This window comes from Gobio gobio (genome assembly GCF_949357685.1).
Source record: "Gobio gobio genome assembly, chromosome: 6".
NCBI classification, from domain to species: domain Eukaryota; kingdom Metazoa; phylum Chordata; class Actinopteri; order Cypriniformes; family Gobionidae; genus Gobio; species Gobio gobio.
In genome coordinates this window covers 62,576,193-62,592,235 of record NC_137102.1, presented here as the reverse complement: position 1 = coordinate 62,592,235, position 16,043 = coordinate 62,576,193, and the positions used below count along the sequence as shown (strand labels likewise).

The 16,043-nt window shown below is 46.9% G+C and overlaps 1 protein-coding gene across 1 annotated transcript in view; it reads left to right on the top strand.

Moving 5' to 3' along the window:
- ptprsb (protein tyrosine phosphatase receptor type Sb) overlaps positions 1-16,043 on the top strand; it is a gene marked incomplete at its 5' end in the record, with an annotated part of 99,991 nt that overhangs the window by 23,408 nt on the left and 60,540 nt on the right. The window contains 4 exons of the mRNA XM_079820525.1: positions 8,956-9,225; positions 10,614-11,195; positions 14,678-14,814; positions 14,892-15,036. Of these exons, the coding sequence (XP_079676651.1) occupies positions 8,956-9,225; positions 10,614-11,195; positions 14,678-14,814; positions 14,892-15,036 (1,134 nt within the window). The remainder of the gene's footprint in view (positions 1-8,955; positions 9,226-10,613; positions 11,196-14,677; positions 14,815-14,891; positions 15,037-16,043) is intronic.

The following is a 16,043-nucleotide window of genomic DNA, read 5'->3' as shown; positions in this document are numbered from 1 at the left end:
ATCATCACAGACTTCACCTTCTCATCAAATCTTCTGTCCAATCAAATGGTCTCTAGAATCTGAAGCGCCCGCCCCCTACACTATAAATCGAGGTTGAAGCAGCGGCAGAAATCGGTCAGCTGTTCACACATTTACTACAGGTGCTGGTCATATAATTAGAATATCATCAAAAAGTTGATTTATTTCACTAATTCCATTCAAAAAGTGAAACTTGTATATTATATTCATTCATTACACACAGACTGATATATTTCAAATGTTTATTTCTTTTAATTTTGATGATTATAACAGACAACTAAGGAAAAATCCCAAATTCAGGATCTCAGAAAATTAGAATATTGTGAAAAGGTTGAATATTGAAGACACTCTAATCAGCTGATGAACTCAAAACACCTGCAAAGGCCTTTAAATGGTCTCTCAGTCTAGTTCTGTAGGCGACACAATCATGGGGAAGAAGCTGACCTGACAGCTGTCCAAAAGACGACCTTTGACCCCTTGCACAAGGAGGACAAGACACAAAAGGTCATTGCAAAAGAGGCTGGCTGTTCACAGAGCTCTGTGTCCAAGCACATTAATAGGGAGGTGAAGGGAAGGAAAAGATGTGCTAGAAAAAAGTGTACAAGCAATAGGGATAACCGCACCCTGGAGAGGATTGTGAAACAAAACCCATTCAAAAATGTGGGGGAGATTCACAAAGAGTGGACTGGAGCTGGAGTCAGTGCTTCAAGAACCACTACACACAGACGTATGCAAGACATGGGTTTCAGCTGTCGCACTCTTGACCAACAGACAGCGTCAGAAGCGTCTCGCCTGGGCTAAAGACAGACAGGACTGGACTGAGTGGCCAGAGTTATGTTCTCTGATGAAAGTCAATCAGGGTCCCAGAGGCTGGAGGAAGAGAGGAGAGGCACACAATCCACATTGCTTGAGCTCCAGTGTAAAGTTCCCACAGTCAGTGATGGTTTGGGGTGCCATGTCATGCGCTGGTGTTGGTCCACTGTGTTTTCTGAGGTCAGAGGTCAAAGCAGCCGTGTACCAGGAAGTTTTAGAGCTCTTCATGCTTCCTGCTGCTGACCAACTTTATGGAGATGCAGATTTCATTTTCCAACAGGACTGGGACCAGCACACAGTGCCAAAGCAACCAGTGCCTGGTTTAAGGACCATGGTATCCCTGTTCCTGATTGGCCAGCAAACTCGCCTGACCTTAACCCCATGGAAAATCTCTGCCAGACCCAACAATGCAGAAAAGCTGAAGGCCACTATCAGAGCCACCTGGGCTCATAACACCTGAGCAGAGCCTCAGACTGATCTCCTCATGCCTCAGACTGATCTCCTCATGCCTCAGACTGATCTCCTCATGCCTCAGACTGATCTCCTCATGCCTCAGACTGATCTCCTCATGCCTCAGTCTGATCTCCTCATGCCTCCGACTGATCTCCTCATGCCTCAGTCTGATCTCCTCATGCCTCCGACTGATCTCCTCATGCCTCAGTCTGATCTCCTCATGCCTCAGGCCTCAGTCTGATCTCCTCATGCCTCAGTCTGATCTCCTCATGCCTCAGACTGATCTCCTCATGCCTCAGTCTGATCTCCTCATGCCTCAGTCTGATCTCCTCATGCCTCAGTCTGATCTCCTCATGCCTCAGACTGATCTCCTCATGCCTCAGTCTGATCTCCTCATGCCTCAGACTGATCTCCTCATGCCTCAGACTGATCTCCTCATGCCTCATGCCTCAGACTGATCTCCTCATGCCTCAGTCTGATCTCCTCATGCCTCATGCCTCAGTCTGATCTCCTCATGCCTCAGTCTGATCTCCTCATGCCTCAGTCTGATCTCCTCATGCCTCAGTCTGATCTCCTCATGCCTCAGTCTGATCTCCTCATGCCTCAGACTGATCTCCTCATGCCTCAGTCTGATCTCCTCATGCCTCAGTCTGATCTCCTCATGCCTCAGACTGATCTCCTCATGCCTCAGTCTGATCTCCTCATGCCTCAGTCTGATCTCCTCATGCCTCAGGCCTCAGTCTGATCTCCTCATGCCTCAGTCTGATCTCCTCATGCCTCAGACTGATCTCCTCATGCCTCAGTCTGATCTCCTCATGCCTCAGACTGATCTCCTCATGCCTCAGACTGATCTCCTCATGCCTCAGTCTGATCTCCTCATGCCTCAGTCTGATCTCCTCATGCCTCAGTCTGATCTCCTCATGCCTCAGACTGATCTCCTCATGCCTCAGTCTGATCTCCTCATGCCTCAGACTGATCTCCTCATGCCTCAGTCTGATCTCCTCATGCCTCAGACTGATCTCCTCATGCCTCAGACTGATCTCCTCATGCCTCAGTCTGATCTCCTCATGCCTCAGTCTGATCTCCTCATGCCTCAGACTGATCTCCTCATGCCTCAGACTGATCTCCTCATGCCTCAGTCTGATCTCCTCATGCCTCAGTCTGATCTCCTCATGCCTCCGTCTGATCTCCTCATGCCTCAGTCTGATCTCCTCATGCCTCAGTCTGATCTCCTCATGCCTCAGACTGATCTCCTCATGCCTCAGTCTGATCTCTTCATGCCTCAGACTGATCTCCTCATGCCTCAGTCTGATCTCCTCATGCCTCAGACTGATCTCCTCATGCCTCAGTCCGATCTCCTCATGCTCCTTTTTTTTAATCTTATTTCCTATTTTTATCTTACTTGATTTATTTATAACTCTACTTATGTTAATACTTTTTATTCTAATTTTATTCTATTTCTATTTTAATTTCCCCTTGTGTTCTTGTAACTGTTATTTGCACTGTCCATGGAGCGGACCTGTTTACATTTCACTGCCAGTTGTATATTGTGTATATAACTGTGTATGTGACAAATAAAACTCTTGAATCTTGAATCTTGAATCTCCTCACGCCTCAGTCTGATCTCCTCATGCCTCAGACTGATCTCCTCATGCCTCAGTCTGATCTCCTCATGCCTCAGACTGATCTCCTCATGCCTCAGTCTGATCTCCTCATGCCTCAGACTGATCTCCTCATGCCTCAGTCTGATATCCTCATGCCTCAGACTGATCTCCTCATGCCTCAGTCTGATCTCCTCACGCCTCAGTCTGATCTCCCCACGCCTCAGTCTGATCTCCTCACGCCTCAGTCTGATCTCCTCATGCCTCAGTCTGATCTCCTCATGCCTCAGTCTGATCTCCTCATGCCTCAGTCTGATCTCCTCACGCCTCAGTCTGATCTCCTCACGCCTCAGTCTGATCTCCCCACGCCTCAGTCTGATCTCCTCATGCCTCAGTCTGATCTCCTCACGCCTCAGTCTGATCTCCTCACGCCTCAGTCTGATCTCCCCACGCCTCAGACTGATCTCCTCACGCCTCAGACTGATCTCCTCACGCCTCAGACTGATCTCCTCATGCCTCAGACTGATCTCCTCATGCCTCAGACTGATCTCCTCACGCCTCAGTCTGATCTCCTCACGCCTCAGTCTGATCTCCTCACGCCTCAGTCTGATCTCCTCACGCCTCAGTCTGATCTCCTCATGCCTCAGACTGATCTCCTCATGCCTCAGACTGATCTCCTCACGCCTCAGTCTGATCTCCTCACGCCTCAGTCTGATCTCCTCATGCCTCAGACTGATCTCCTCATGCCTCAGACTGATCTCCTCACGCCTCAGTCTGATCTCCTCACGCCTCAGTCTGATCTCCTCACGCCTCAGTCTGATCTCCCCACGCCTCAGTCTGATCTCCTCATGCCTCAGTCTGATCTCCTCATGCCTCAGTCTGATCTCCTCATGCCTCAGTCTGATCTCCTCATGCCTCAGTCTGATCTCCTCATGCCTCAGTCTGATCTCCTCATGCCTCAGTCTGATCTCCTCATGCCTCAGTCTGATCTCCTCATGCCTCAGTCTGATCTCCTCATGCCTCAGTCTGATCTCCTCATGCCTCAGTCTGATCTCCTCATGCCTCAGTCTGATCTCCTCATGCCTCAGTCTGATCTCCTCACGCCTCAGTCTGATCTCCTCACGCCTCAGTCTGATCTCCTCATGCCTCCGTCTGATCTCCTCACGCCTCAGTCTGATCTCCTCACGCCTCAGTCTGATCTCCTCATGCCTCAGACTGATCTCCCCACGCCTCAGTCTGATCTCCTCATGCCTCAGTCTGATCTCCTCACGCCTCAGTCTGATCTCCTCACGCCTCAGTCTGATCTCCTCATGCCTCAGACTGATCTCCTCATGCCTCAGACTGATCTCCTCATGCCTCAGTCTGATCTCCTCATGCCTCAGACTGATCTCCTCATGCCTCAGTCTGATCTCCTCACGCCTCAGTCTGATCTCCTCATGCCGCAGACTGATCTCCTCATGCCTCAGACTGATCTCCTCATGCCTCAGTCTGATCTCCTCATGCCGCAGACTGATCTCCTCATGCCTCAGTCTGATCTCCTCATGCCTCAGTCTGATCTCCTCATGCCTCAGACTGATCTCCTCATGCCTCAGTCTGATCTCCTCACGCCTCAGTCTGATCTCCTCATGCCGCAGACTGATCTCCTCATGCCTCAGACTGATCTCCTCATGCCTCAGACTGATCTCCTCATGCCTCAGTCTGATCTCCCCACGCCTCAGTCTGATCTCCTCATGCCTCAGTCTGATCTCCTCATGCCTCAGTCTGATCTCCTCATGCCTCAGACTGATCTCCTCATGCCTCAGTCTGATCTCCTCATGCCTCAGTCTGATCTCCTCATGCCTCAGTCTGATCTCCTCATGCCTCAGTCTGATCTCCTCATGCCTCAGTCTGATCTCCTCATGCCGCAGACTGATCTCCTCATGCCTCAGTCTGATCTCCTCATGCCTCAGTCTGATCTCCTCATGCCGCATCGCTGCAGTAATTCAGGCTAAACCAGCCCCAGCTGAGCATTGAGTGCTGGACATGCTCACACTCTTCAGCTGGCCAAGATTTCAAAAAATCCTTTCTTTGCATTGGTCTTAAGTAATATTCTAATTTTCTGAGATCCTGAATTTAGGATTTTCCTTAGTTGTCAGTTATAATCATCAAAATTAAAAGAAATAAACATTTGAAATATATCAGTCTGTGTGTAATGAAGGAATATAATATACAAGTTTCACTTTTTGAATGGAATTAGTGAAATAAATCAACTTTTTGATGATATTCTAATTATATGACCAGCACCTGTATATTCTACATGGTGAATGGCACATAGCGCACTATACATGCGATAGGAAACGATTCAGACAGTGTAAATATGCTTTCAGTTGAAGCGAATGAAGTCTGGTTTAGTTAGTTTCAGGAGAAAACACACTAAGTCTAGACTAGAGACACGAGAAGAGAGCAAGCGGATCATATGAGTGAGTCGGCGCATACAACAAAATATATCGGACCCATTTAAATTCTGCACAGAATGCTGTATTTCAAAGCGATATGGAGGAGATTATGATGATAAACGGTTAGAGATTAGGAGGAAACTCTGACTTAGGCTCTAGTCAAACTGTGGTATTAACGAAACGCTATTGGCTGTTTCAAAAAAGGGGAGGAGCTGCTAACAGCTTGAGCCGTTTCAGGGGAAATTACGTCAACACATTGAATAATGCTGCGCGTTTCAAAGCACTTCAGTGAGGCCAAACTCACTTCATCTGGTTTAAGAAAGACAAACGTCTGCATCTCACAGGTGTGATTGAGTGGCTGAATCTGAACGCCGTGTTTAATCGACAACGGGATGGCGGGATGATGTCATGTCTGTAAGTCGATCCGCCGCGCCTCAGCTTCTCCTCTCAGCCAGAGGAAAGATTGCGTTTGAGATAATTCATTGTAATGGCCTCGACTAACAATGGCAAATCCAATTCAGCCGTCCCTATTGGTGCACAGATCAGATGTGCCGAGGTTATCGTTCCCGTCTCGCCGGAAGCCCGAGCTTTTAAGAGCCACAAAGTGATTCCTGCACAATAGATGCCACCCGATTCCACACGGACACAACTGACCAGGACTGCGTTTCCCGAAAGCCGAAGCGTTTGGTCTCTACAATGCTTTTGGGAAATGCAGTCCTGGAACTACAGAAGGGCTTTCCTCATCACTGACCCACTAATCTGTGTTTCTGTCTCGTTTAACAGCTCAATTCTCACATCAACACATTTACTGGAGTATTTACTATTTTCAGTGTATTTTTCAGATTGGCTGATGCTTGTTCTTGTTCTAAGCAAGTGGCCATTTTGTCTCAAGATCTTCAATCTCTTTGCATGAAGAATGTTTATATGTGAGCTGGAAGACGAGACAGAACACGGTACTCATATGGAGCTGTTCTCGGGCATGTGCACATGTGTGTGTTCTGTGCATGTTTCTGCTGTTGCATGACGAGCGTCTCATAAATGCATGAACCCGCATTAACAGCCTCTGATGAACTGAATGTCCAATTCTGGGTGTCCTCTGGTCAATGCTTGAATTCACTATAAACAGTTGAGCCGATCTGATCTGCGAACCGCGAGCTGATGCAGTTGTAACTTTATTCAGGTGGATTTCTTCCTCTTTGCTGAAGTCGTAGATTTGAGAGCTTGATCCCCATAAGCCCCGGCATCCCAGAAAGCTTTGCTCAGACACACGGATCTGCTTTAGTCCCTACAGCAGCGGAAACAAGAGCCTGGGCTTCAGACACTCGTGTTCCTCCTCCCGCAGTCACAGCAGACTCCTCTAATCGATCTGAGATTTATTAGAGCTCTTTGTTAACGGTGTCGTTCACCCAGACATGATCATCCTTTCTTTTGTGGAAAACTTCTCAAAATAACATCTTCTGTTATGACAGATTGATAATTTTCGGGTGAACTGTCTCTTTAAGCTCCAGAGATGAATGATGAGTGCATAGCAACACCCTAGCAACCGCTCAGTACACTAGCAAACACACAGTGTCCGTGGCGGTGGTGCATTGTGCACGTTCACACACATCTAGTTGACATCAGCGTTTGAAGATCTCCGGTTTCAGAGTGTTTCCTGTTGCCCTGGTTCTTTGTTTCTGTCCATCTCATCTCTCTCTCTCTCTCTCTCTCTCTCTCTCTCTCTCTCTCTCTCATCTCTCTCTCTCTCTCCACGGCTCTTTGATTCACTGTGTGTTTTTAATCTGGCGTTGACCTGCCGATTTCACGACACCTCTAAGAATTCAGAAAGCTGTTGTTCTTAGTGTGTCTCTCTTTCTTTTATCTCTCTCTCTCTCTCTCTCTCTTCATCTCTGTTTCTGGATGCGGGTTGGCAGCGCTCCACATTAACTGACTGGATTAGCATAACTTCCATCGTTTCTCACATTTGCTTGCTGTCTCTTTTATTTATTTATTTCCTCAGTCAGATGTAGATTTTCCAGGAGTAAACGCAGTATTTCCCTCCGGAACGGCAGTTTCTGCTGCAGAAGAATCTGATTTGTCCTAGAATGTAGCACCGCACACACACACACAAAAACACACACAGTCTCACACACACACACGCAAAAACACAATTACACACAGACACAGTCACACATGTTTGTTTTTGTGAAATGTGAGGACATTCCATGGGCGTAATGGTTTTTATACCGTACAAACCGTATTTTCTATCCCCCTACACTGCCCCTGCCCCTAAACCTACCCATCACACACACACACACACACACACACACACACACACACACACACACACACACACACACTGCCCCTAAACCTACCCATAACAGGAGACATTCTGCATTTTTACATTTTCAAAAAACATCCCTTAGTCTGATTTATATGAGATGTTTTCCTCATGGGGACCTAAAGGATACCTAAGGATTTCGGATATTGCCATCTTTGTGGGGACATTTTGTCCCCATAACGTAGGGATTACCAGTCCACACACACACACACACACACACACTACCCCTGCCCTTAAACCTACCCATCACAGGAGACTGTGCAGTTCACTTTACCTTGTTCTGTATGATTTAGAAGCATTTTGAAAAGTGAGGACATGGGGAACGTCCTCATATTTCACCCTCTTTTTGTAATACCCATGTCATTATACACATTTGTGTCCTGATATTTCACAAAAACATGCCCACACAGACACACACACACACTAGATCAGTGCATCTCCACTGGTGGGTCTGATAGAGTCACAGAAACACACAGATAATCCAGTCCAGATCATATATGATGCCCTGCAGCAAATCCAGTTGAGAAGCTCTGGACTGGACTCAGTCGGTCTGGCTGTATTGCCTGTTTACTGCAGTGCAGATCAGACACTAGTTAACATATTGACCGGTAATGTTTCACCCTGTTAAGTTGACGTGTGCTGAACACATGCTGTGTGTGTTGGCGTGGTGTTCCCGTGATCTCCCCTTAAGCGTTTGTGTGTGGCGTGTTCAGGCATGCATGCGACCCGCGCAGCGCTGCAGTCCGGCTCTGGCGGACGAAACCAGCCCGAATCGAACACCTGCCCTCCAGCGCCGCTCGATAGAGTCGATATCTGCAGCTATTGATCACAGAGCTGGAAAAGGCTTCAGCGGGTCCCCGAGGGCAGCACAATCTCATTGGGGTTTCTAAAGGCTTATGGGAAACCGAGGGGGCTCGTACGGGAAGTAAAGCTCAGAGCGGGTTTTTAATAAACATGCATCATTACAGTTCCTCTGCCTCCCAGCTGAGCTCAGAATGAGAACAGAGCAGCCGAAGCCACTGTGCTGAACATTCGTCTTCTCAAACTTCTGTGAACTGAGAGACATGCCAGTAGAAAGGGCGCATTAGTCAGTTTGTAAGAAAACACGGCTCTGACCTTTAGCTTCAGTGCAGATTCTCCAGCTCCTTAACACATTATTATTCCGTTCCATCTGCTAGTCAGCGCTTATATTTAGCAACTTGTCCTTTTAGCTTAAATGATGCATTGCCAGCTTGAATATGAGTCTCTCATCAGAACATCCATTTGCTGTGATTGTTACCTGGTTGTCCTCTGTTTCCTTCTCTCTGTGCTCCAGTCCGCCGCGTCCCCCCTCGCTTCACCATCCCTCCCACCAGCCACGAGATCATGCCGGGCGGGAGCGTGAACATCACCTGTGTGGCCGTCGGCTCTCCCATGCCCTATGTCAAGTGGATGCTCAATTCGGAGGACCTGACGCCGGAGGACGAGATGCCCGTGGGCCGGAACGTGCTCGAGCTGAACGGCGTGCGAGAGTCGGCCAACTACACCTGCGTCGCCATGAGCAGCCTGGGAATCATTGAGGCCGTGGCGCAAGTTATTGTGAAGTGTAAGTCTTTTTTTTACATCCAAATCCAGTTGTTGAACGTGTGTGTATGCTAGAAAGAGCTTCCAGACTTTAGAGAATGATGTTTAGAAAATATCTCATTTTGTCGAGTCTAACATGAGGACACAAAGTGAGCTTATTCACTTTTGCCAATCTTCCCCAAAAGTAAATGGAAAGAATATCATGAGTTTCCCATTTTGTGCTTTGGAAAGATGTGTTTGTTTCACCTACACATGATTGAGATGAGGAAGAATGAGAAACGTAACTGAGGCTGCCTCAACATAAATCCGCATACATCTGAAAACCCTCTTTTTCCTCTATGATTTGGCCTACATTGAGAGAGTGTTTCTGTCCTGCGATAACTGAGCTTTTAGAAGATGCTCTCTCAAGCGGAAACATTGTAGTGTGAACTGCGAAAATCAAGAGCTCCAGACCTCCAAACTTCTGTGGCCTTCAGATGAGCTCAAGAACAGTGTGTAGAGCTTCATGGAATGGGTTTCCATGGCCGAGCAGCTCATCCAAGCCGCACATCACCAAGTGCAATGCAAAGCGTGGGATGCAGTGGGGTAAAGCGCGCCGCCACTGGACTCTAGAGCAGTGGAGACGTGTTCTCTGAGTGACCAATCACGCTTCTCTGTCTGACGAGTCTGGGTTTGGCGGTTGCCATGAGAACGGGACTCGCCTGACTGCATTGTGCCAAGTGTGAAGGATTATGGGGTGGGGTTGTTTTTCAGGGGTTAGTTCCAGTGAAGGGAACTCTTAATGCTTCACCAAGACATTTTGGACAATTTCATGCTCCCAACTTTGTGGGCCCAGTTTGGGGACGGCCCCTTCCTGTCCCAGCATGACTGCTCCAGTGCTCAAAGCGTCTCCATAAAGACATGGATGAGGAGTTTGGTGTGGAAGAACTGGAGTCCTGACCTCAACCCGATAGAACAGCTTTGGGATGAATTAGAGTGGAGACTGAGAGCCAGGCCTTCTCGTCCAACATCACAAATGAAGAATCCCCATAAACACACTCCTAAACCTTGAGGAAAGAAGAGCTGAAGCTGTTAAGCTGTGAAGGGTGGCCGACTCCATATTAAACCCTACGGATTGAGAATGGGAAGCTCGTGTGTGTGTGAAGGCAGGCGGCACAACACTTTCATAGTTTAATATAGTTTATAATTGAGCTATTTGAAAACGATGACGTATGTTTAGTCATGTGATGCAAAAATGACATAAAATTGCTAAGGGCAGTTGCGTTTGGGTTAGGGACATGCATGGAATGAAAATGCCATTTTCAAATCTATTTGTATTAATGTAGCCTGAGAATCTCCTGAGGAAAGATCAACCTTTGAGCAATGCAGTTGTCCTCTCTCTCTCTCTCTCTCTCTCTCTCTCTCTCTCAGCTTTACCCAGAGCTCCTGGTACCCCCATCGTCACAGAGACGACCCCCACCAGCGTCACCATCACCTGGGACTCTGGTAACCCTGACCCCGTTTCCTATTACATCATCCAGTACCGCGCCAAGTCCCCGGACAGCAAGTACGAGACGGTGGACTCCATCACCACCACCCGCTACAGCATCGGTGGACTCTACCCCAACACTGAGTACGAGATCCGCGTTTCCGCCGTCAACACCATCGGCCAGGGTCCGCCCAGCAACAAGGTGGAAGCCCGAACCGGAGAGCAAGCCCCCGCCAGCCCTCCGCGGAACATCCAGGCCCGCATCATATCCCAGAACGCGGTGATGGTGCGCTGGGACGAGCCCGAGGAGCCCAACGGTTTGATCAAGGGCTATCGAGTGTACTACACCATGGACCCTTCGCAGCCGATGAGCAACTGGCAGATCCACAACGTTCAGGACAGCATGATCACCACCATCCACAGCCTCGTGCCGTCAGAGACCTACACCATCCGTGTGCTGGCGTTCACATCCGTGGGGGACGGACCCTTCTCGGACCCCGTTCACGTCAAAGTGAGACCTGGAGGTGAGTTGTAGAGAAACACAGGAAATCGACCCTAAGCCGTTGAGTTGAGTCTGCATGGGGAAACTCCCGATCACACGGATTCCTGTAGGAATGCCTGGACCGGTAAACGGGATCTCCCCGTAACACAATCCTGTGACATTCAAATGCGGCTCTCAATAAAGTATAACTGAAAACTCAAAATCAATCAGGGCTCGACATTAAAGGGTTAGTTCACCCAAAAATGAAAATTCTGTCATTAATTACTCACCCTCATGTTGTTCGACACCCGTAAGACCTCATATTCATATTCGGAACACAAATGAAGATATTTTAGTGTAAAGCTGATGCTGAGAAAGGCTTCAGATAGGCCTCCATTGGCATTCAGTACATTCACACTTCCAAGATCCATAAAAGGCACTAAAAACCTCGTTACAAAGTCCATCTCACCACAGTGGCTCTACAATAATTTTACGATGCGACGACAATAGTTTTTGTGCGCAAAAAAAATCTAAATAACACCTTTATCCAGCTTGTTCTTGTCTTCCGTGTGTGTCTCCACGATGCATGCGAGAGAATATGACGCAGATCCGGCGTTCGGGAATCCATGAAATGCACACTTTAGCCCCATTTTGAGACCTAAAGCACGATCAGTGTAGAATTCAACAGCTGAGATACGCGCGTCTTCCTCTGCTCGTGAACAAATCTCTTCTGGGTCATGTGTCCGAACGCCGGATCTGCGTCATATTCTCACGCATGCGTCGTGGAGACACACACGGAAGACAAGAACAAGCTGGATAAAGGTGTTATTTTGATTTTTTTTTGCGCACAAAAACTATTGTCGTCGCATCGTAAAATTATTGTAGAGTCACTGTGGTGAGATGGACTTTGTATTGATGTTTTTAGTGCCTTTTATGGGTCTTGTGAGTGTAAATGTACTGAATGCCAATGGAGGCCTATCTGAAGCCTTTCTCAGCATCAGCTTTGATGACCCCAGAGCTCTCTGACCCCTCCATAGTAAGCAGTGTGATGAACACTCTCAAGGGCCAGAAAGGAAGTAAAGACATTAAAATAGCCCATGTGACTCCAGCGGTTCAGCCTCAAAGGGATAGTTCACCCAAAAATGAAAATTAGCCCATGATTTACTCTCCCTCAAGTCATCCGAGGTGTGTATGACATTCTTCTCTCAGACGAATAAAATCTGAGTTATATTACAAAAGTCCAGGCTAATCCAAGCATTATTATAGCAGTAATAGTTGCTCTGTTTTTGAAGTCCATAAAAAGTGCATCTGTCCATCATATAACTGCTCCAGTGGCTCTGGGGTGTTAATAAAGGCCTTCTGAAGCGAATCGATGCGTTTGTGTAAGAAAAATATCCATATTTAAAAATGTATTTCATTTATTTCGATGGCTCTGCATCAGCCGTCCCCGCGCCATCACTTCCGGCGAATAATGTCAAAATACCGGCCCCGATCATAGATCGATACATAGATTCCTCATTAGTGCCTGCGTGGATCAGTCGAATGAGGCATCTACGTATATTATATCTTTGATCGTGCCAGTATTTTGACCTCATTCGCCGGAAGTTAGGGCGCTGGGAATACTAGATGACATTCTTCTGATAAGAGGTAAAAAAATAACATAAATACTGTTGAGTTTCTCGCAGAAACCGATCGTTCATGTGTCGCCACGAGCCGCAGGTTTAATAAGGATTCGTGTGTGTGTTTTTACTCTCATTGCTCTCATACTCTAAAATATCCCCATTGACATCATTATACGACTATCACACTGCAATATCACAGTTAAAAATCTTAATTTGTGTTCTACTGAAGAAACAAAGACACCTACATCTTGGATGCCCTGGGGGAAAGCAGATCAACATAAACATTTCGTTTGTGGGTGAACTATCCCTTTAATGTGATGAAGAGATGAGAATACTTTAGTGCAAAAAAACAAACTCAAATAACCACTTTATTCAACAATCTCTTCTCCCCGTGCCAGTCTTCTACGCGATTCACACAAGCACCACAACGCATGTGATCATGTGATCGTGCTCGGCCAATAGCCGAGCCGGTGTTTTTCCGTAAAACTAGGAAGCGCTGGACTTTGTGAATAGCCCAATAAATAGCGTAAGAGAGCGACAGGGAAGAGAAGAGATTGTTGAATGAAGTGGTTATTTGTGTGTGTTTTTGCGCACTAAAGTATCACATTAAAGGCCAGTTTATACTTCTGCGTCGAGTGTATAATATTAGAGATAATATCGAGATAATATTAAAAGCATGATACCCAATGGTATCGATGTCAGAATTGTGTCCAGTGAAAATGTTGAGTGGCTAGTAACTTTGGAAAACCACTAGCCACAGCGGCTGGTGAGGAAAACAGTTCATATCAAGCCCTGAAATCAATGGGAACATTTCTGCACTGCTGCTTTAAGGCCCTTTCACAACGGACGCGTAACGAAAAAGCGAATATTTCGTGTGCGAATAGTTCGCGTTAAAACCATTCACACCAGCCGCGACGCGAGTTTGCGACGTTTCAGAGCTCCGACATTCCAAAACATTCGCAGCGACAGCTGAGAAACACGGACACATAATCATTCAGTGGAGACGAGCTTTTAATTTTCTTTAAAAGACAGAGAAGAAGGTTTTGGGTGCAGCCAGTCTTAAAGAACAGAGAGTCTGAAGGGGAGGAAGCTAATCTTGTACAGGAGCTAAAACTTTATCATGGCCGGTTCCGAACTTACTTTCAAATGTCCGTGGGACAATTTGAGGAGCTCCTCTAGACAGAGACGGTATCAGCGCATCTGACGACACACACACACACACACACACACACACACACACACACACACACACACACACACACACACACACACACACACACACACACACACACACACACACACACACACACACACTCTCTCTCTCTAAAGGAACGGCTCGATCCGGAGCTGCTGTGTTTCCAGTTGAGTCACAATGTAAACATTTAAGTGCCACAGTCGTACTGACAGAAACACACTTTCAATAGTCGCGGACGCAATTAGATTAAAAAAAAAAAATCAATGTATTGATTATAATATCTGTAGCCTATAGTGGGCAAACACAGCTGCATCTGTACAGCTGTAAACACAACTACAGCTGTAATCTCGTGAGAAATGCGACACCTGGCAAAGGTTAATGTTGATTGAATGTCTAGTGACATCAACTGGACATTTCGTCACCTTTGTTTCCTTGTATGTGATTGGTTTAAGCCTTTTGTGTCGCTGCGAGTGTTAAAAAAAATCGACATCGAAACGAAAAAAATAAACATCGTTTTTTCGCCACAGCACATTCGCGTTCGGTGTGAAAGCTCTCATTACACAAACAGCTGATCAAAAAATAAAACCATCGCGCGAATTATTCGCGCATTAAAAACCTGTCCAGTGTGAAAGAACCTTTAGTGTCGCTCCATCGTCCTGTCCCTGATTTCCAAACCCCTTTCTAACGTGTTTCTGTTCTCTGTTGTAGTTCCTGGGCAGCCGGGGAAGTTCCAGGTGGGTAAAGTGACCGACACCAGTGTGGAGCTGACCTGGGAACCCGCGTACTCCAAAGAGCCCGTGAAAGCCTACGAACTCATCTACAAATCTCCAGAGCTCGGCGTTCAGGTGAGGGTCGGGACATTTCGGGGGCCAATGATGTGTTTTCAAAGGCATCGTGTTGAAAGCGTCTCTCTATCAAACAGGAGAAGAGGAACTTTGAGCCCAGGACGGCGTATGTGGTGGAGGGTCTGCGCGCCAACACCGATTACACCTTCTCTCTGGCGGCCGTGTCCAACAAAGGCATCGGAGCCTTCACCAACGAGATCAACCAGCGCACAGCGCAAGCAAGTATGTGTGAGCCCTCAGTCCACAGTCTTTCACTGGGGAACCGGACTGATCCACTCATGTTCCCCGTCAGACCTGGGACTCCAGAACCGTGTTTTCCTATAGGCTGTGGGAGCAGAGGATGAACCCCTGATTGGATGTTTAATCTGTGGTTTGCACTTTCAGAGAGGAACAAACGAGTAGCGTCACACACACTATGAGCTGTGGGGGAGTTCAACAACGCGCCGTTCATTTCCACACGCTTTATTCAAATCAGAGAACGGCGAGCACTTTACCGGTGGCTCCTCTCGTGATCAGAAGCAAATGTTCTCAAACAGAAAAGCACCAGGGGCCGGATTCACAAAACATTCTTAAGAATACAATTATTCTTAAAGGGTTAGTTCACCCAAAAATGTAAATTGTGTCATTAATGACTGAGCCTCATGTGGTTGGACACCCGTCAGACCTCCGTTCATCTTCAGACACAAATGAAGATATTTTAGTGTAAAGCTGATGCTGAGAAAGGCTTCAGATAGGCCTCCATTGACATTCAGTACATTTACACTCACAAGACCCATAAAAGGCACTAAAAACGTCGTTACAAAGTCCATCTCACCACAGTGACTCTACAATCATTTTACGAAGCGACGACAATAGTTTTTGTGCGCAAAAAAATCTAAATAACGACTTTATCCAACCTCTTCTTGTCTTCCGTGTGTGTCTCCACGACGCATGCGTGAGAATGACGCATTTGATGATGAAAGTGACTAGATTTTTTGTTTTTATTGGTCAAACTTTTTTCTCCTGCATCTCTTCTCCATTATCCAGAGCTGCGCCCTCTAGTGTTCATGAGGGAATCTGCATCTTTACCTCATCACCGCATCTTTACCTACATTAGGGTATGAAGAGGTCTTTACCGTTGCACAAAAATATAACTTTTTTGTTTAAAAACAAAACAAAAACAAAATCAAGCCCAGCCCAGCTGAGAAAAAGTAACGCAAAAGTAACGTAACGCATTACTTTTCTTAAAA